General features: G+C 40.3%; 1 protein-coding gene across 1 annotated transcript in view; it reads left to right on the plus strand.

The window, feature by feature from the left end:
- The first annotated feature begins 1,539 nt into the window (after positions 1-1,539).
- Positions 1,540-22,813, plus strand: part of grik3 (glutamate ionotropic receptor kainate type subunit 3) — a 95,281-nt gene continuing 74,007 nt past the window's right edge. Inside the window, exon 1 of the mRNA XM_084943705.1 lies at positions 1,540-2,372. Within this exon, the coding sequence (XP_084799831.1) occupies positions 2,258-2,372 (115 nt within the window). The 5' untranslated portion in view covers positions 1,540-2,257. The remainder of the gene's footprint in view (positions 2,373-22,813) is intronic.

Consider the following 22,813-nt stretch of genomic DNA (forward strand, 5'->3'; position numbering starts at 1 on the left):
ACCTATGGCACTTCTTACAATGACAGGGAGACAAAACTGATGGTGGTATGAAGATTTACTGCCAGCTGCAGTAAGAAACAGACACAACTGATATCTGGCTGCCACAACTTCTGAAAGTGTGGAAAACTGACTGAAATATACATTTTATATTTTAAATTGACTATTTGTCACAATGGGGATCTCCCCTGCTCTCGGGCCTGAATCAGCCGAAGTGATTGAGAGCACAGACCGCCATCTCTCTATAGAGGGCACCCACAGACCCAGAATGTCTTGTTTGCTAGAGGTGTGTACATTTTGTATTTGAAAGAGCAGCAAGTCAATGAATCTCGATAATGCGAGAGCCGGGCCACATAACTCACGTTGATAGTCCTTACATTGTGCCAAGAGGCGATAAATCTGCTCTGTGAGACATGAATATGCAGTGGCAGTCAGTTTGGCTTGTTCTTGCTTGCATGCCCCGTAATGCACAGTTTATTCCTCTCCCCCATTCCAAGCAGAAAAATAAAACCAATGAGCCACAGCACTATCTCATCAACAGCTTTCATTAAGCATAAAAGAGTAGCGGTGCATTTTTAAAAATATGCTTAATAGTTGCAAATCATTAATGTTAAAACAAAATATCAATTCATATTTTTTTCCAGTATTGACTTGTCAGAAATCAAGCTTAAAAATATAATTTGATTCCCTTGATGTCAGATCCTAGTAAACGTTTCTAGGAAATGACACATCTATCCATGTAGCTATTCATTTTAAAGTAAAATATATGATTAATCAACTAAAAGCATGTTTAATTTAAATAGTTTTATTTTAATCCTGGAGAGCTTTAGCTTTAATCTTCTAAAATTTAACTTATAAGGTTAAGTTGCCTGTTTCAGTAAGGCATAACTCAACAAGTAAAATGTGTAATTTAAGCAGCAAATTCTATACATCCAGGCTGTCCAGGCTGTGGAGAATGAGACATAATAAGCACTCTGCTTATGTATATGCATGTGACCTGCAGTTTATGGTTGACGGCTCTGTTTGTTTGTTTTTTTTTTCTTCTTTTAATGGCAGGCAGGCGTCAAACAGTTGGGGGATTAATGCACTCACGGACACTGACAGAACGTCTCCAATAACAACGATAAAAAAAAGAAACCTGCTTTGTGAGTGGCCCAATCCTCACTTGGCACTTATTTCTTTCATGGTAATAATTTATCCTATTCACAGTGCTCTAGGCAGCTGGATGTTTTTTCTTCTTTTTACTTGGGGCAAAGAAGTATATTGCAATGTCTATCTAATTTCTATCTAAGTGTCTGAAAAAAGACAAGAAGCTCCAACAACAACAACAGATCACAATAAGACAAACCCAAAAATACTGTATATTAAAAATGAGAAGATATTAAGAATACCATAATGTACGTGTACACAGCATTTGGAACAAGCAGTGAATCAAGTGATCATTCGGATCCCTCTCACCTCCATAAAACACTTCTTGGACATAGTTGACAACTATGCGTAACGACGCGTGCCTCTAGTGGCACCGTGGAAGGAGGCTCGTCAGACGCACGCTGATGCACAGCTTTCAGCACTACCTTTCCATCCAGCACAAACTGGAAGATTTGTAAAATCAACACTGTTTAACGGGGGTCCCTTTGAGCAGATTGGACGTTCTTCGATAACCAGCCCTGTGCAATCACCGTGCGCAACTGGAGCGGAGCGTCACGGAGCTGCTTTCCTCCACTGTGTTCTGAACTGTTAGCATTAATGGAATGAAAGACTGGAGTGACTAAACTCCAACAAGCATTTTATTTCGTGCCACTTAAGTGTATTGAAAATCCTCTGCGCTTTTTCTCTGTTTGGCTTTCGGACGGCAGAATCGTCCGAGACGACCCAAAGTTCCGCAGGCGCAGTTCTCCTCTTCAACAGAGGTGTAGGAGTCCGGCTCGGCTGTTGCCGTGGTACTTGCCAGCAGACAGATAGCATCGTCGGTAGGAGGGGATAAAGAGACTCCTGCAGGCTAATTGTTGCAGCCTGCGTTCGCAGGTGTTTCGCTGATCTGCCTGTGAGGGACTGGCGGCTTCATCCTGATCGGGTCGCTTTTAGACTTGTGAGAAACAGAAAAAAAAGAAACCCCGGGAGAATGTTGCACCAAGTACAATGAGCGCTGATTTGTCGCAGACTCCAAAATCCATATATGCTCCGTCGAATTCAGTTTTGATGAGCAATTTTGACTCGTCTTTGGAATTTTAAAAAAAGTGGATCCCGCGACTTTACAACCATGCGAAATACTTGGCTGTTCCCCCGGAGTGCGATTAGGGATTACTGGACATCGCTGATTGCATGTCTCTTTTGGATTCACCACTCTTACGGGATGCCTCATGTTATTCGAATAGGTAAGTTGTCCACGGTTACATTTGCACACACACGTTTGTACTGTAACCCTGAAAGTTGATGCCTATTCAGTGCATTTCAGCGTTCCGCTTTCTCCGCGACAGCAAATAGTTTTTGTAGTAAATAAACAGTCGCTTTCATTTACCGCTCTCTACAGCCGGGTCGGATGTAAATATTCGATTTACTTAAACGACGTGCAAATGGTAAGCAACAAGAGAGAAGTGCATTAAAGCGCACGCTGCCAGTAATATCGAGAAACACTCGGAAACCATGCAATGAAATATTGTGGGTTAGTGTGACCTCTATGCACCCTGCTTTGTCTGTTACATTTGCTACAGCCAGCATGTTGAGTCACCAGCTAAATAAGGCTCATTGCCATGCCTTCTGGAAGTAAGTTTTTAAAGACAGTCTGTCAAATTAAAGAACACAGTTATATATCAGAAAAAACAAGCTCCATCCAAAAGTTTAATATCGTCTTATATAATATATTAAGGGGACAAGGATGTTCCCACAATATCAGTCAAATCACAGAGTAACACGCTTACGATATATAAACAGTAGCATTTTCAGGTAAATCTTGGTTACTTCATTTATCTACACCGTGACAGACCGTAAAAAAATGAAGCCAGGTGTGTGGTGGCTTTGTCTTTTTCTCATCACTCACAGTGGAACAATGTGCGAATTGTCATCCGGAGCTGGCAATGCGCTGAAACATTTTGCGCGGCCAAGAGACAGAAACAGAATGAAGATCAATACGTTTTTTTGTCACAAGGCAAATCGTTTTTGACATTTGGCAGAGTGCCGTGCAGGACAATTACTCAAAATGGCACTGGTCCACATTAACATACCATTACAACAGCCTGAGTACAGGGAGTGAGAGCATCTTCCAGCTGTAAATGATGGGCGAAAGTGGAATAATGTTACAAACAGGGATAGCCCATGTGTTACACAGTAACAGCGGGTGAATTGCCTTAATAAACCAGTTGTCTCTTTCTATGACATATCTACAAATCATCAACATCCCACAGTGATTTTGTAATTCATAATTCCTGGCGAGCACTGTGGGTGGTCCCTGAAAAGCTAAATTTAAAATAAAGTTATCAGACTCCAACATGAAGATGTATAGCAGCAGTTTATTGCACAATAACCTTGAGTGAACGCTGTTGACCTTCTGCATATTTAATGTGCTTTTTGAATTAAAGCCAAAGAAACACGATGCATACACTCAAGATTTGTGGAATAATGTTTACTGCTGAACATAATATGGAGATATCGGGCTGGCCTGTGTACCTGTGATTGACTACAGTGTTGTGAGGAGCCATGACTCCTGACATCACACTTTATGGACTTTGGTGATGTATTAGAAACTGCATAAATCCTCAGGCTCTCTTTCTTCTGCTCTAACCTGAAATTTTTTGGTTAAAGGGCATTTTCCCCTCTTATTTCTTTATCTATTTATTTATTTTTATCTTGGCAGCAGCTCAATTGAAGACCCGAAATAGACTTGACAGCCTTTTATTTTTAAAAATGTCAAAGTGCTGACAAATTTACCCTGAAATGTGCTACAGTCCTACTATTGCTTTTTATAGACTCTATCATAGCTTCCAGTGCAGGATCAGTTTAGTTGCATGTTTTTTTATGTTTCATAAGAGTAGAGACATACAGGAAATTGAGAATTTACCCGAATGCCAAAAATAGGGGAAGAAAAAAATCGAAAGGCTCATCTCTCTATAGGATCTTTTAAAACTGAATTTGTATGCATGATAGCTATGTGTGTATTCATGTAATTTGTTTACCTTACAGACAAATATTTGAAAGGTAAAGAAAAGAAAATATATCTCACCATATTTACATTGTGTAATTTTATTCATCATAGTAGCTGGAGTGTATGCAGCCTGCGTGTATTATTGTAAACATACCGCATTGTTCTCGGGGACAGAATGTTGGGTATTGTGTAGAACAATTTATTTAGGAATGAGCGCTTTTTTAGAGCTGATGTGCAGCAGACCTGTTTTCCCTGTTTTTTCCTCTCTTTTTTTGCAATTTGATACTTGGTTTGGAAGTCTGTGCACGCACTCTGTGTCACAGCCACTCCGCTAAAACCAACAGAGGGCTCTCTTATAGTCAGTGCAGGGTAGCTAATGTTGCTCCTCAACACTGGTTACCAACATAAGCGAACCAGTGAAATTCATCGAGGTGGGCGGTGGTATTTGAGCATGATACTCTCTGTCTGTGCTGTGTCTGCTCTTGGTTAGGTGGCCTGCAGTTCTCCAAGTACACCATCTGGGTAATGGTGGGCATCCAAGGTAGAGTTGTTGCCATTGATTTTAGTGCTTTTACAGTGCATTGCTCTAAGTTGAGGCCAGATGGTCGCGCCATCTCATTCAGCAGCTTCTATTTGTTGGAGGGAATAAAAGACTACTCCTCCTGTATTTGTCCTCTTACATGCTGTGCTCCTCTTTAGTCTCCCTCTGCTTGCTTTTCATAATTCTTTTTCTCTTTCTGACGTGTTTTGCAATCTCTCATCTCATCTAGGGACCATTTCAGTTGATGATGCAATGTTTTTATAATAAAGACAAAAGTGCTCAAGGATGCGAGTGCAGTATTTTTTTCCGCCTCTCTCCAAAGATAGTGTGCGTCCTTAGATAATTTGTATGTTTGCCATCATGGAAAAAGATGGTACACAAATGATTTTATTGGATATGGTAGCAGCTTTTTATGCCTTATTCTGTAGCCCGAGTGCGCGGCATTCTGTCTGCAATTTGCTAGTGCTCTACACACACTGCTTTCTTCCCAAGACAGGGATCGCCAGATTTGAAAATGTGTTCAGATGAAAATATATTCATAGCGTTCTTGAATTATAATATATCTACCAGTGAAGCATACAGTAATGACAGATTAATATACGTTGTCTCTTTCATCTGCGGATTGATGAAACTAATTTATCATTTGTTGTCTCTTTTTTTCTCTCATTGAGGTTATTCACTGCCTGACAGGGATTTATTGAATAATCAATTACTTTATCTACCTAATACTTAAAGCACTTAATCAGTGTCAGTTAATCAATCTCTTTCATGATTTCGTGTTGATTTCATTTCCTCGGCTCCACAACACCTGGTCACATGCATTTTTCACTTAGGTTTCCTAAAATGCTTTGGGCAGGCAAGACTCCAAATTTAATTATTGTCTGGGAAACAGCCCTGACATTAAAGCTCCGCAGCACTTGAAGCTGTATGCAATGTGACCACTCCGAAACTTGAGTGGGATAAATCGGGTTTGTGGTCACCACTTTTGGTTGAATTCTCCAAACACAGAGCCACTTCAATTTCTTGTCGTTATCCCTGCACCAGCAGCAGAGAGAGACTGAGAAGTTTTCATGTGATTAACTCTTCTAGCGAGCTATAGAGTGTGCAGTCTCCTCTCGCACGCTCCCTGAGATCCTTTTCGCTTGGGGTCTGTGTAAATGTCTCATCTGAAATGACTCAGACATATTTCAAGAGAGCGCAGAAAACTGTAATGGCACTTTGCAATTCTACTTTTAACAAAGTCAAATCCAAAAGAAGGGCTTGTATCGAGAATTACCCAAAGGAGTGTCGCAGAGAATTAAAAAGTGTTTGGTAATGAAAAAGAACAATAAGGAGATATTGCATCAAAATATGTATCAAATTAAGATGGCCATCAGTTGCTGAGTGGGAATGAATATTTCATTTTCATCTAAATTTAATCCCTCCCTAGACGCAGAGAGAGGGAGAGGAAGCAGGGAATAAGTAGCCTGCTGGCGGAGACTTGGGGCTGGGAGTTGTTGTGGTGAATATGAACAAAGGCTTGTAGAGGTCACAGAAGAATTGGATACAGAGAGTAGCTTCTTTGATGTGTAATTCCATTATCTGTTAGTGAAAGCAGAGATTGAAATGGGAGGAATACAACGGTTGTTTTACCTGCGGTAACACACACCCCTTCATCCGCTTGTATAAACATGGATGGATAAACGGACTGCAAAAGAAATAGCAGAGGCCTATTTTCAGTGTCTTCCACTCTCGGGCATCTGTATCTTAGCTTACACACACGTGCGCGAACGCACGGACACACACCATATAAACCCATATTCTATCCACAACATTTTCTAAAACATATGTCTGGTCTCACTGGGGCTCTTGTATACAATCCAATTCCATTCTCTCTGTCAGCACACTCGTGGCTCATCATTAGCTTCAATCTCGCTGATGAGAAACGGCAGATGTTCGTTTTGTTGAGCAGAGTACCCGTTTCTGAACGTGCTGCCTTCGCTTCGCGTCTGTGATCCTGTTTCACCGCTTTAGAAGGAAACATGCTTCCACAAACAAACATGTGCTCCAAGCGTGCCATAATCGCTCTCTTCTGACATGCAGAGCACGTTTTTAAGAGAAGTCATGGACGGCAGTAATCATGTATTAAACATACAGCACGAGTTCAAGTCAGAGAATATTTGGTAAATGGTGTGTGTGTGTGATTTTATGTCAAAGACAAGGTGCAACGAATGCATAATGCTACGAAATGTGTTCAGTGTGTATTCTGATCACATTAACAAGAGTGAACTGCAAAGGAAGTGCAGGTACTTAGCCCTATGTTCAGTCACACACAGTAATGATCATCCAATAATCCAAGCCACTAGGGGCTAATAGAGTGGATCTACCAAACAGTAAGATAATCCTGTGACACAGCAGGGCCCTATCTAGCCCCAGCTAGCTTAGCCTAGCTGCTGCTCACACACACCAGATGGTGTTTTCATATCATACTACAAAGTGGGTGCTCCACAGTGAAAAGTCTGCTGCAAGCATATGCTTCTGCCTATTGAAATAAATAAGCCGGCGAGTTCCTTATGGCTATAAATTTCCTCATTTTTATTCAAAATGTGTCGCAAACACTTAAATGTTATACGTGTGTTTGATGTTAACTTGCAGTTTGATGTTAAAAATCACTGGTTGTCATTTGTAATCTTTTATGGATAAAACATAGGGGTCAGTGCACCCGAATTACCAAAAAGCTAACAAAAAAAAAAAAAAAAAAGATTCTTATTTATCGCTGGATTATTTCTGGATTAAAATATTAGAATTATGTACTGTAAAATGTAAATTATACTATCCACACCAGCTTGGCAGTTGTGTTGGCAGGTGCGTTGCGTAACTGTTACGCTGAAACTTACACCTATCTAACCACTTTATTGCTGAAAGCAGCAACTTAATTAACCCTGTCGGCATGCTCTTCACATTGGCCGCGGCTACATGGATTTAATGGTACTTCTTACTACACACTCGAGCTGATCATTTCCCGCAACGCTGCACCTACGTAGCACAGGGGTTAGACTGAGGCGTACTGATACAAGAGCATCATTACAAGTCAGATTTGTGCTGCTCTCATCAGCTAACGTAGGGATGTTGAACTGGTACTTTGAAGCACTCACCTTCAGGGGCAGCCCTGTTTCCCCCTCCCCCCCCCTTAATTTGGGTGATAAACCTTTTTAAAAACTCATCACTGAACTCGGTGTCGAGGTGTCAATCAAAGAGAATAACTTGACTGATTTTTTTTTTTCTTCAATTTGCCTGATTTCGCCTGTGGGCTCCTCGGGGACTCAATGTCACTGTAGCACGATGTGTGCTTTTTGGACTTGACAGTGTTTTGAAATTCATGGCATGTCAATGTTGGCTATTTCCTTGTGAATGTTTCTGTACCAAGGCAATGAATTAAATTTCATGCTCTAGCCATTTGTCTTTATTATGTGCCCTTGTCCTTTCCATTTAACTCTTCAATCTCAGCCCTCCTCGGGGCTCTGCTGGAAAAAGTCGAATAACAACATCAAAACTGTTTGAGAAGAGAGTTTGATCACAGGGCATTTCACTTTCAGGGTCATGCTGGTAATAAAACATAGTTAATTAGAATGATCTTGTTGGAGGTAATTCGGTGATTATTTTTTTTTTATATTTCAGCACAGGGAGCAATTTGTCTTCACTGTTCCAGACAGTCTGTATATGTTTGCAAGCCACGCACACGCCATAGGCACACAAAATACTGCAGGAGGCGGAGGAAAGGGAAAAAGAATGAGGGTGGCTACATAGATGAAGCTAGGGGACTCTTATTTAGCTGGTTAATTAGCTTGAACCTTTTGATCCCAATTTTAAAACTCACCACATTGCAATGCTGGCTTCTTTTGTGTGCTGCCCCAAGCCAGATAAAACGCAGCTTTATTCTTGTGCCTTTTTAACACCAAGGCTTTCACCAGAGCTGTATTAGCTTTGCTTTCCCTTCCTCCAAGAGCGTCATCCTTATCTGTTCCCAGACGCTCTGTGTAAAACCTGGTCACCTCTGACACCTCAGTTACATACAGTTATGCACACGTATTGCAATAACAAGACCTTTTCTTCCCGCCGCTTTAAAGCAATCAGAATTTGACAGTGGAGGTATCAGCCACATTGCACAGGTTTAAATCCTATTTGACTTGGGCTAAGGACAATGAATGGAGGGTGACACTGTTTCATTCTGCCCTTTTAATCAAGCTCTCATTGTAATAGGTGCACTGCAAATGTCAGGTCTTGGTTGTGTGATTCCCTCAAATTGCTGTTCCATGACTGTAGGGAGACGTGAGTGCACGAGCACATGTTTAGGAGGGGGAGAGAGTGAGCGAAAAAGAGTGTGAGTGTGTGCATGACAAGGGGATGTATAAGGGGAGCTGGCATAGAGTCCCTGGAGCGTAGGGGTAGAGCAGGAGTTACTAATCAACTGTGAGAGAGCAGGCTAGAGAAGACTCACCCTCTATTTCCCCCCAGAGAGAAAGTGAAGGAACAGATAAGACAAACCTCTTCAGGCCAAAAACACTACAAATGAATGGCTATCACCAAAAATATCTTCGGGGGGGGGGCAGAAATCCTTTCCTTCACACTCTGCCTCACACATCTGTTTTCACCCCCTTCCTTTTCATCCCAGCAATAACAAATGCGAGGACTACCACTACAACTGCATAAGACTCAGGGGTTACCTCGCTAGCCCCTCTACTCATCCCTCCACTGATGGATAGCCAGGAGGTTGGAAGCCAATGTCGATTTAGTTAACACAGCCAATACCCAGATGATTCCACACAGCACTCGCACTGTGTGCAGGCGAGACAATCTGGGATAGTCTGTCCTCCGTCTCAGCAAGTGTTTTACCGGCTGCCGATCTACTGTCCAGGTCGCCCCCGGAGAACAGTGTGGTTAACCGCAAAAATGTTCCCCTGTGACTCATCTGAAGACAGCTTGTCTGCATGTGACCAACCTCAGATATATGGAACGAGACAGAGATTATCATTGACAGGAAAGAGAATGAGAGACTGTGGGTGTTTTGAGGCTGGCAGGACGTTTTAGGAAAGCTATTAGTGATGCTTGTATGAATTGCAGCTTTTAATGTAAAGCCAAAAAAAAACCCTAGCAACTATCTGTCCCTGAGGGTTTTTTTTTATACCCTTTTAGATGAGGTTTGAGAAGTACAGATGGCTGTCATAGTAACCACTTAGTTGGCGATCTAGATTGATTAGTGTAGATTATAGTTTGTGATTAAGCAGCAGGTTTTTTTGTTCAAATCAATTCTCTATCACAGAGAGTTAATGAAGAATTAGGCTTCTGATTGTTCCTAAATCATGTTTTTCAGTTTCAAGTGCTTCTGTTTTTAGCTTCAAATATTGTTTTCCTCTCTTCAGTGTTGCTGTTGCACTGTCATTGCATCCGCAGTCAGTGTTATTTATATCAGGTTAAGAAGTTTGTTGATGTTTTTTGATGTTGATGTTGCAGCATCTTCTAACTACAGGACATTCCACTTTTTGCTTTAAGACATTTCATCTGCTTTTGCCCCCTTAAACTTTCCTGCTTAGTGGTTACAGTGTTTAAGAAAATGCTGCTTAATATCCCATCCGAATCCTCAATGTCAGAGTTGTTTTGACTCGTATAGAGAAATAAAACAGAATTAGTTCAGTGAAAGATTTCTAATTTCTGAATAAAATCAGACAAACTGCCAGCTATGTTCCTAATTGCTTTTCACCAAGACTGAATATAATACCATGGAATTTGCCTGCTCCAAAATAATCTGCAATCAGGAAGCATTATCTGGTTTGATGAAAAGGATCAATTGAAGTAATGCTGCAATAATCATATGCAAATTTAATGAGGCATCTGCAGTGTATTAGTCTGATTATTTTCACTGCTAAAGCAAACAATGCATGTCCTTCTTGCCTGCCATTTTAGTCAGAAATGGCATAAAAACATTAGCGCTGAATAAGATTAGCAGTTTTTAAAGCACAGTTACAATTTCTATTTACTATGTAAAATGTTGCATTTGCCTCTATGCGTTTGCTAAAAATGGCATCAATCCTCAATTAAATGTTGCTTGTAATTTTAGGCCATGGCATCTACATGTAAAAACTGGGACTTGGAGAAGAAAAAAATAACAATTTACTTTAATAACATGTCTAGGGTTACAAATCTAAGCTTACAAATTTAAACTGTAACACTGTTTAGAAATGTCAATGTTGCAAATGTCTTGTAAAGCCTATTCTAATATCACAAACCGTAGGGAAGTGGGAATGATGATGGCAATAAAGATATGCAACTATGATGAGGCTTTTATGTCTCTTGCCTTCCTTTTCTTTTAATTCCTGACAAATACGTATATAAATAATTTTTGTTTAAACAGCCAAACTGCGATTGCAGACATTTGCCTCTCCCATTTACACCAATATGTTTTTTCAGCTATATTGTTGCTAATAATTTTCAGAAGATTGACCACATTAAAAAAATAATTGGCTTCATGCTGGCATCAGAGATTTAATGTTCAGTTAATATCCTGCTCAGCCTCTGTCTGCACTGCTCACATATGGAGCGTATTGTCTGCCAGAGTGACAATTCTTTTAAATGTGGTCAGGTCCATTTAAATTAAATAAATCGATTTAAAATGTGCTAGTTCCTTCTTGTCAAATGTGCATATTCCGACATATATGAAAATTTGAGATTAGATGGAAAATTGTGTGTTATTTTCTATCAGGACCTGCTGCAGGACAATCCACAGGTTTATATTATCTACTAGTTTGTAACATAGCTTGAGCTCAGATAGATCAGATCACGTTCCTCATCAATATTCTAACTAAGCACAGTCAGAGACGACAGGACGAGCGTGCGTGTGCGCCAATGATTTTTTGAGTGGTGGCTATTAGTGAAGGGAAGCCTCTCCAGCCACTGTTAATCTTGAAACAGGACAGGAGGAGCTATTACCTCCAATTATGTGGTGTGGTGAATTTTACAAGTGCGAGTCCCATCTAGCTGTACGACAGGGCTCCAGTTTTTTGTTTTAATTACACATACCATAGTTAAAGGGACCCCAGTCTTCCCCTTTTCTGGTCCTCTTTCTTGTCTTCTTCTTTCCCTCATCTTCTCGTCCTTATAAAAAGATTAAAATTACCACTTAAATCTTGTTCTTTTTAAGGTGGGTAAAAGAAAGCTTTTATATAGGTCGCATTCATCGCTCCACTTCTTTTTTTCACCAGACAAAAACTTTAACATATGCTCATTGTGGTAATTCCTTGCCAGAGTAAAATGAGAACTCCCTTCTCTCACCTTTTTGACCCGTACACCTTCTGTCTCCTTAGCACACTGTATTACAAGACTTGCATTTCAATTTGCAAGCCCAATCATCAGGATCTTATAAGCCTGCTGGTTGAAAGCAATTGAGCCTCATTCAATCTGCTCCCTTCGTGTTTCCAATCCATTCATGATTTTTTAAAGATATTAAATGGCTTGAAAAAAATCTCTTGCAGAACCAAAAGTTTCTTGCTCTTTCGTTTCTTTTGTCTTTTTTCCTAACAGTTGATTGCACCCTCCAGCCACCTTTGCTTATATCCAGTACTTCCCTGGTCATCTGTGCACCTTGATTTGAGAGTCGAAGGTTTGGGGTGGGGGTGGAACTAACATGGAAATAAGCTGGTGATTGCCTTCCTTCCAATGTGGTGATGGAGGGCTTGAGTGATCGTGCCCCTTGGGCCCCTCCTTGGTGGCTGATTAGCTGTGGAGCCCTGGAGATCCAGAGTGACACACTGGCTCATCAGACTCTACTCAGCTTGTCAGGGACCACCTTGATTACATGGTGCTTCATAATTGTTCCTCATTCGGCTTCAGTGTCCAGTGTGGTGCAAGCTCATCATCATATGAGAGAATGCACCATATGAAGCTTGACATTTCTTATTGCTGGTCAAAAAAGAAAAAGTTCAAAAAAATTCCATCCAGCCAGGACATATGTGTTGCTAACATACGACAATGTTGTAATGCTCTTTAGGGCTTTGACTGCATTGTCTCAGAGTCCTGATCTCTCAGTTACAAAAGATAATCAATGGAAAATGAAAAGTCTATCCAGATGCCGGTAAAAATAATGCATTGTTATTCTAACTGATGCAAGGTTGCACTACACTGCAACCGCAGAAGAGGTTTATGTGAAGGAGTGCTTGCTCCAGATACTGGTCCCTTTCTGCCAACACCAGCGATGGCAAATGGGCCTGGTGTAATGTCTTTTTTAGTAAGGCAATTGAAAAAGAAGAGAGTCATCATGGCATTTCTAATCACTGAGTTGGTAGACATGATTGAAAGTTAAAGCAGTCAGAACTGAGAACTCGAAGGACTCTGACCCGGGTTATTGATTCATATGGCTTATGTGGGTGAACTGCCCGAGGTGTGGAACTCATCAAATCATAGACTGTATTAATTATTTTTATGTTCTGGCATTAGCCTCAGGTGACACTTGAATTCCTTAAAGTTGAGAGTTATGCCCACGCAACAGCAATCAAGCTGTAATTCCTTGGCCAAGTCTAGTATGAAGCATGTGCAGGGCAGAGTTCACAATCCTGATGGCCTGAGGAAAAGAGCTTTTTCTTTGAGCGTAGAAGCAGATAGTCTGTCGCTGTGGTTTATAATCCTACTAGTTGCGGCTCTGTAGCGTCAAGAGTGTAGATGCAATGGTACACTCCACTTGGCTGAACAAACTACTTTCTCCATGATCTTAGGCAGAGCAGTTTGATTGATTTTGCTGGCATTCAGTAAGAAGTTGTTGACCTTGCATCACAGTGTTATGTCCCCCATCTCTTCCAGGCCTACCTAGAATTGTTGGTAATCCTGCCAATCAAAACTGTGTTAACTTGAGAATGGATTCTGAGCTGATCCTGCCGCAACATTTATCGGTGTACAAATATTGCAGCAAAAGAGCAAGTAGATAACTTTGGGGGCCACCTGTTTTAAGGCATTTGGAGGTGTTGTATATTTTCTGATAGTATTAGAAAAGGGTATATTTTAACCCAAACCATGATCTTTTCCCAATCAAATACTTTCTGTACTCAACCCTAAGTACTTGTGCCTAATTGAGATAAAAAAATAATGTAAAATATCAATTAAATGTTGAAATTGTCCCAGTTAAGGCAGGAAGTCCAGTCTACTGGTGTAAAGGGGGGTGTTTTTGTGCTACAAGTACTGCTATCTCACCCTCCTCATAACAGACTTTTTCATCGTTTTAAAGTGGAAGTTATGTTGTTTGATTAAAAAACATGATATGGTTCAGAAAAAAATAGCATGGTAATACTCAAAAGATCATTTGTTCAGAGGACTTACCCCAGGCCCATTAATGGGCTGTTGCATGCTTTGGTGATTGCTGAACCGAAAGATTAGACTTTAAATATTCGTCTTAAGCTAAACATTGCATCCCGTGCATCAGACAGCTCTGTTACTCTGGTTATGCTTTCAGCTCCCTCGGACCCTTGCTCTGCCTCTGGGGACAGACACAGCAGGACTGCTGTGTTCCCACATTGCGAGTTTTGATTCCGCAGATAGCTGGCATGACCTCCAGTCACTCAGCCCACTCAACCAAGATACATGAAATGACATATCTGTTGTTTTGGCTCCTGGAAGCTATTGTCCATGTTCAAGTCACAAATGGCAAATATGGAGTATGACTTGAAATGTGATAGATGGCTTCCGTGTTTTGTAGAATAACCTGCTGACTATTTTTGATGTGTGCAATGGCATTTAAGACCATGCCACTTTATATCTTATTTCTGTGACCACATGCTTGTTCATGTCGAAACTCTTCCTTTACTCCCCAGTTGGCTTTTTGCAGCTGTCAATCTTTGGAAAAATTCACTTGCTAACATTTGCCAGTGTCTTTTCCTTGGTTTATTTCCTGTCATCATTTTTCCTATAGCAAAAGTAATTGCAGAGTCGTGCCTTACCACTGCAGTTGCTTTTTCTTGATCACCTGGCTTTCTGTGAACTTTTATCTTTGATGGTACATTTGCTTCATTCATCTATTATAATTTAGGTGATTTAAGCGGCTGTACATTTACTAGATGTGGAGTATAATACATCCTTTACTTATAGTGCCGCAGCTCCGAAATATGAAAAAAGGCCTCGGTATAAGGGTGATAGACTTCACAGTGCTTGAAGAGGCTTGTACTGAAAAGTAAAACCACCATGACACTCAGTGCAACCATTTACATAAGAAGCACAGCTGCAGCAGATGACTGACTCCTAACATGATTGATTTGTTCAGTCAAAACATAAAAACCAGTCAAGGTGTTTGCCATCCACTAAAGACCTTAGACAGAATATCTGCTTCATCAGGTGTCCCTGAAGAACTCTGTAACCATGGTATAAATGATATGTGGGTTTATATCACTTTTTAAATGGATGTCTGTGTTTACATATTTCTGAGTGGTCACAGGAAAGATAATAAAGATACACTAAGTGATAGCATGATGTTTTCCCCCCAAAACTGACTATGCAATTATTTTGATCACGTCACTGATGCATAGGAATCATTTTAACTGCTTTTTTCTGCATTTTGTTGTCCTTTTCATTTGATCTCTGCTCAGTTATTTTTACATAGGAGCACTTCACAACGTAACTCTTCTCAGGGCATGGTATATTGTATGATAAAGACAGAAACCTTGTCAGTGCTATTTATTTAGCAGAGCAAGTGACCAAGCTACGTGTTTCTCACTAATGATTTTGATGAAAAAAAAAAAAAAAAAAAAAAAATATATATATATATATATATATATATATTTTAATCTGAAACATTTTAATGCTTGCTATAGAAATGCACCATTGCTGTATATGGTCTTCATTCTAGATTGTTCTGAGGGCATATTAAGGAGAACCTGCTCATGTGGTTACAGATACATATCAACGTGTTTTAAGCATGGTGAGACTAATGGATGTTGACTTTATGCACATTAACATGCCTGGTTAAATTTAGGCATCTATACATCTGTTTAAGTAGACAGTAAAAGTAAATGCAAACGTATGTCTTACGTCCTACACATTTTGCATTGTCAACAAGATGGAATAAAGAGAAACATATAGACTAACTGGTCAAGGTCAGAGGTTTATACAGCCATATCTGTCAGCCAGAGCTATAATTTTGGTAACCAGGGAAATGTCAGGAAAGCTTGTTGCGTGTCTTCTGGTTGGAGCACATGTGAAGTACCATTCATCTGTCACCTTACTTCACTGCTAATGAAATATATTGGAGGTTATTGTTTTTCCTGTTCAGAAAATGTAACTTAAAGGTTAAACCATTATGTGGGAACTTTAGGCTAAGAATACACTGATTGGAATAAATTGTGGCAATAAAGGATTCCTGACTACATTACCTTTATATTATAACAGGTCATTCTTACAAAGTCAGTGGCGACTGAAGCTTGGAGAGATCCTATCTACTTGCAGGTCACACATTAAATAGTATTGTTTGTGCTTGGTACTGCATGTCAAAATGAATGTGCTAAATAAAAAAAAACACAACAGGATTATATCAGATGTGATGGTGCATTATTGCTATATTAGATTCTTTGGCCAATCTCTTTCCTCTTGGAGGTCATCAATGTGGAAATGATTTACTACTGCTCAGTGGTGGAAGTCCACCAAAGCTGATCAATACATGAAAAATGGGGCCGATTATTTCTTTGCTCAGTATCAACATTTTATGTGCACATGTGCAATTCTCAGATCTACATTGTCAAGTAAGGTAAAATTAACTTGAACATGCCATCCTACAGTTTATACCAAAGAAAAATGTGCATGGCTCTCATTTCCATGACTAATCTACAAGTGAAGTCTGTGTGATAACATAATTAATGGTTCATGGAAAGGTGGACTCTACTGTCAGTCAGTGGCAGACTCTTAAGTGCACGCTGTAACATGAGCAAGAAAAACACAGAGTAAGAAAGACATACTCGCTAAAAGAAAAGCAATGGACTGGAGGGTTGAGACAGTCTATTCATCTAGTACCAGCAGTGATGGAGTCTCCTCCTAAATCTGACTCAGTTATTTTACACTCATACTCGGGGTGCAGGCCACCCGAGACCAAGAGAAATGTAACAGCTGCCTTGCTGCTCTGTCTGGCATTCTTACAACCCTTTCTGTTAGAGCCCCTATGCATCTCTAGTCTACAGCCAGAGGGATAGTGCGGGTGGGCCCATCATTTCTCTGTGCACCAGTTTTCCCACTCTCCCATTTGCACTACGCAAAATGGGTGTGACTCTGCAGCCCTCTACTTCCCTGGACAGACAGGATGTTGAAGAAAGACAGTTTTTCCAGTTTTTGCCTTCACCTCTTAATGCCACACTGCCATTCCATCAATATAACCAAGAGGGGCGATGGAGGAGGAAATAACCTCAGTCCTCAGGAAGGAAGCAAGGAATAATGACAGTCCTTCAGTTGATGGCACAGATGGGCTTCGTCTACAGTGTTTGCCACTGTGTAGCCAATTGCATTGCATTAAACTTCAAATTAAAATGCTTTTTTTCATAGCACAATGTACATCAGTAATAAAATAAAATTTCAACATTTAAATTTAATCTTATCTTGCAGCTCTACATGAAAGCATTGCCATTGGGCTAATTCGTTGAGGGCTAATTGATCACTGATTGAGGCTGATTTCATTTAAATTAATTGATGTTAGTGTTTTTTAATCTCATGTTGTGCTTGAATTCTGTATATCTTGGTATCATTATGGAAGTATATGTTTTCTTAAATACTGAAGTTAATGCCTCTTGAATGATACTTCATAAATGAGCACAGAGTGGCTGTTACTGCTTACATCACTCATTTGATGTGTTTTATATGTACTGAAAAAGGCAGCAGGTCAATAAGGTTGCAGGAAGCTATGGAAAGAGTGATTGTTTTTCCATAACCTATATTTAAATGCATCAGACTATCTTACAGTTCTGATCAGACTAGTCGCTAAAAAAGTGAGAAATCTCTGCCATGGCGGATGCTTGATGGTTTTCAACCATTGTTGTGTAATCAGATTGCTTTATATGTATAAATACCTAGTGTTTTCAGCATCACAAAAATGATTTGAACTTCCATTGTTAAAGGGTGAAACGTTACCCCCAAGTCCACTGTCTATTCTCAGTGTATTTCTTCTGTATTGGCTTAACAATATGTAATGTCTCTCAGCGCTGCACAGTTTCCTGGTTATGCGTCACAGCTGGAGACAGAGACACTCACCTCAGTTCAAAGTACGGTATGTAATTTTGTTGACAAGCTGTAGCTGGGTGCCGGGGAGTATGCTTGGGAAGACATTTTCTGTATTCCCTCTCGGAAAAATCTGTATCCTGACAGTTTTTCAGTGTTCTGTGCGAAGATCTTTTAAGTGGAGCATCTAGATATGGTTGAAAATGTAGGCTGTGTTAACGATAGAGCCAACATAATTAACTGCTTATGTACTTATGACTACTTACCACATGATGTTAACTTGTCCGCCAGTGTGGATGTGAGACAATCATGGTGACAAAGTAGGATCTAGTGAATAAGGCCCCAGTCACCCAGGCCTTGATACTGGTCTGCAACCACTGGCAACCGCTGGTCTTGAAGTAAAAATTAATATTTCCAACTGGTGGCAAGTGGTTGCTGGAGGTTGATGATAATTGCTGCAGCTCTGAGCCACAACTTTTACTTTGGTAGTAAACCTTCTCCACTTCCAATTTGTGTTGCACTTTCTCAAGTTTTACTATAGCTATGCTAATGGTTAGTGAGTATCGCCACACAAACATGAAAAACTATAGGCAACCATGGCAATCCGCTAGCAACCAAAACATTTGGTCAACTGATTTCAACCAGCAACAACCAGTAACATCCAGGAACCACTGCCAGTCAGCTTGGGAATACATATTTTTCTCTAGCAATCCATGTTTGTATCATGTCCAATATAGTGGAGAACTCTTGAAATGTGCCAAGACATCATGTAAAAAACCTCAAGAATGACATTAAAGTTGTAGCTTTAATGGGTACCCTGTTGAAGGTATCGAGTTGATAGAACCTCAATACCTTAAAAAGGATTAGTATTTGAGATAGTTGTATTTCAGCTTCAGAGATGGCCTTTTGCCATGTAAACAATGAGGTGTACTTGTGTTGAAAATCAGAAAAAATGCTATATATATTTCTTGTTCATGTTTTTTTCTGGACGTAGTGCATTATTCATCTTCGATGCTCCTTGGTAGCTCATTAGCTTTTGTAATGGTAAAATACTAGTGATCAAAACTGGTTGTTCATACGTCTGTGAAGGTTCTCAGTCATCCAGGTCATCGTAGTCTAAGGAGCTTGGAAAGAAAAGCGTCTGGACTTCTTTAAGTTGCTTGGAGACGTTTCACCTCTCATCCGAGAAGCTTCTTCAGTTCTAGGGTCAAATGGTGGAGAGTCCCAGATTTAAACCCCGTGGGAGTTTCCCCCCCAAAGAGGGACAAGAGGACCCCCTGATGATCCTCTACCTAATCACATGAGCCAAGGTGTGAAAACGGGTGTGGGTCACAATCAGCCAAGATTTCGGGTGAGCTCATTGTGAAACCTAGCCCCACCCTATCATGTGATTTCCTGAGGTCAGATGGCCCAGGGTGTGAGTGGGCGTTAAGGCGTCTGGGAAGGGATCTCAAAACTGGATTATTGATGGCAGACAGTTGGTGTCGTAAGTCACTGCCTCTGTTCAAAGATGGTCGCCATTTATGTCCACTGTGAGCGACCATCTTTGACCATCTGTGAGCGACCATCTTTGAACAGAGGCGGTGTCTTACAACACCAACTGAGAGAGGATCATCAGGGGGTCCTTTTGTCCCTCTTTGGTGGGCATACTCCCACGGGGTTTAAATCTGGGACTGGGACATACCACTGGTCCTTGCTTTTATCTGCTTGCTTTTATTTAATTCAGTTTCAGCTATAGTATGGTAGGGTTTTTTTAGGATTTTTTAAGTGAGAGATGGGTGGATGTATTGAGATACAATATTCTTCTTGCTATATCAGGGACCTTGTGATTGCTAACCTGGCTACCCTCATCTTTGGGCCTTGTGAATGCTAAACAGCAAACACTGCCTGATGGTAATGACTTGCATTATGGCCTTGGTCCGTCAAATGCAAAAGATCGATGTTGATGCACATATTATATTGCTCTACTTAGTGTTTTTCCAAACACATTTTAATTTCACAAACTCTCTGGAGTAACAATGGAATCAATAAGGTTTCCTGCTGGCACTGTGATTAAGTTCTCCACCGCCTTGGGATACAACACTCTTTAGGTCAGGGAGCCAATTGTTTTCTTTCTTGTTCAGGTGCAAAGTCAGTGCTATGGCTACTGGTTATTAAGTTGTTGTATTTTAGCATCTTTTAAAGCAAGTCCTACTTTTTAGCCCTTCGACCTTTTCCAGATTAGACAATGTTCACTTTGTTATTCTGTTCATATCTAACAGAGTGTAAACATTATAGGTTGAGCGTATGTTTTATTAGTGTAATTACACTCACTATTTGAGACTGCATGTCTCCACCTTCAATTAAATTTCTGCCAGTGTATCTGCAAATGTAATCAGTGCAAAGTTTGCTCAAGTAAAAGTGATACTACTCCCCTCTTTACTTTTTCGTTAATTAACAAAAGATGTGCCTTACGTTCCCTCACATTACCTCAAGGATGTCATGGTCTTTGTTGAATTGAAAAAGCGTGTCTGTAAATTTGCTACCAAGTTGGCTGTCAGCATTGAACATAATGTTAATGTGAAGGGAAACTCAGGAAATTATGCTTTACTCACTGCTGTGTTGCTATTAACTGTCCATCTATTTGTTCCATTCATTCCTATATTGTGCAGACTACTAACCACACGCACACACGCACACACACACTCTGATAAGACATTTGTTTTCCAGGCCACATTCTATCACATCAGGCAACGATGAATATGAGACAAGTCATCCATTATAAGAATTTGATTGGTTTTGTAGTGGCAAATATCATGGCACCATTTCATCCCCACACCATGGACATTCACATCCCTACAGCAACAGACACATATCCAGACACAGCGTTGCCCAGCCCATCCTTTTTCATAATTTTCTTGTCAAGCATAGCAGCCAGTGTAACGTGAGAAGGAATGCACCAAGTAAACAGCAGACAGAGTCTAGCTGTATCTCTGCAATGGAGTAATTACCTATCAGTGAGGGAATGCACATTGCTGCTTTCCAGAACTCTAGTTCAACAGAATCAAAAGGAATCTTCAAATAAGCTATTAAAATTTGATTACTAGTTTTTTTGCAGTCTGGTTTAACCCGGACCATTTTTAGCCTTAATATTAATCCCCACTGTATCCTCAAAGCCTCTTTTATATACATAGATTTTAATGCATTGCCTGATGATATAGATATAATCCTCATGGTCATGACACAGTCATAAGTTTAGAAACTACAGTAGGATAACTGATGCTGTCTTTTTGGTTGTCTGTGTTTTGTGGGTTCCAGCTGAATGTTTCGAAGCTTGTCATTTTTACTCTTGTCTTTATTAAGGTGAGTGAGAATATAGCTCAAGATGGGGATGGCTGTCATGCAGAAGACTTAAGAGCAGAGCAAGCTGTGTGGCATAGTAAGAATCTGTGGCACAGGGAATCATATGGTTAGAGCATCATTAACACAAGGAACAAAATAAACTCAAGAATTTGTCTGAGTATCTAGCTACGGTGGTGGGTAATGGAAAAATCTGTCAAAGACAGATAGGAAATTCAGCAGGTAGTGCAGAAACAAAAGGAAGTATGGTCAAGGACACACAAGAGACACAAACAGACAAATAACAGGGCAAAAAAGGGCTCCTCTGAACCATACTCCTCCTGGTTGATCAGATATTGGAGGACATAGCCCTGGCAGCACGTATACAGTGTGTTTCTAACTGTATATGCAGACTAAGTAATAGATAGTGGAGGGATTTCCAGCATTGCATAATGTACTGAAAGACAAATGATTTAACTGGGGTCATGGAAAGACTCGTGAATACAGATGGTTTAGGAAGCTGATGTTTGACATTTGAAGGACTAATGATCTTATTCATGAAGAGTAAAACTGGCAAATCTAAGGAAGTGCTGCAGCTGTTTGTAGATAGAGGGTCTTGGACACACAGCTACTGATTTCTTTCTCGGTCTGTCTTAGCCTGCCCACTTTCATTAATATAATCCAGCAATATGACAGAGCTTGCATAAGCCATGCATTTAGGTCCTCCTGCGTCTCTCCTGCAGCTGGTTGTCTAGCTTGATAGCCAGCTAAACAACAGTCCAGAGACAGCTCTTTTATCATAATGCATGTAAAATACACACCCGGCAAAGATTCACCATTGCGCTCAAACTCAGCTAGAATCCCAAGCTCTTCAGAATAGTGGGGACTATTAGATATTAAACAGCCTTTAAACAACTTCACAACCGCACATAGCATGATCAAATACTTCCTTCTTAAACTCACAATAGGTACAGCATCAGCCCAATTTAAAGGGTACTGGTAAGTGGCATCTGGTCACACAAATGAAACTACTACCTCTGCATTTTCCTAAATCCCCAAAATAAGGTTTAGATGGTGTGGTAGACAATTTTCTAAAGTTGGGTTATGGCGGAGTAGGGGCCTGAATGAAAATCAGCTGTTAGTAATAGTTGCCACTGTGCCTATAGACTGAACATGAGGCCTTGGAGAAACTGATGAATGAATGGGGAGGGTGCAATGAATGGGAATTGCTTCCTGAGAGTCAGACACTGCTGGGCCACTGGGTCCTTGTGGCCAGATTGTTCTGTTAATTGGCTATAACAAGCGGACCCCAATGCAGCACAGTAATTAAAAATAGTTTACGGAGTTTATAGTAAAACTGAACTCTTTTTGTTGTAAAAGCATGCACACGTATCGTTATAGATACTCCTATTTAAATGTGATAGGAATTGCATACTGTATAACTGATGGTATGAACCTGGGATTACTAATCTAACCATGTATTGCAGAGCAACAGCCCACAAGTCAAGAAGCAAGTATGAAACATACTGTCAGGATTTTAGTCAAAACAGATCAATATGGAAAATGACAAAATGGTGTTGAAGATGAGAAGGATGGAGTTAGTAACCATGTAG

This window comes from Perissodus microlepis, chromosome 11 (genome assembly GCF_051167445.1).
Source record: "Perissodus microlepis isolate ML-2025 ecotype Zambia chromosome 11, ASM5116744v1, whole genome shotgun sequence".
Lineage (NCBI taxonomy): Eukaryota > Metazoa > Chordata > Actinopteri > Cichliformes > Cichlidae > Perissodus > Perissodus microlepis.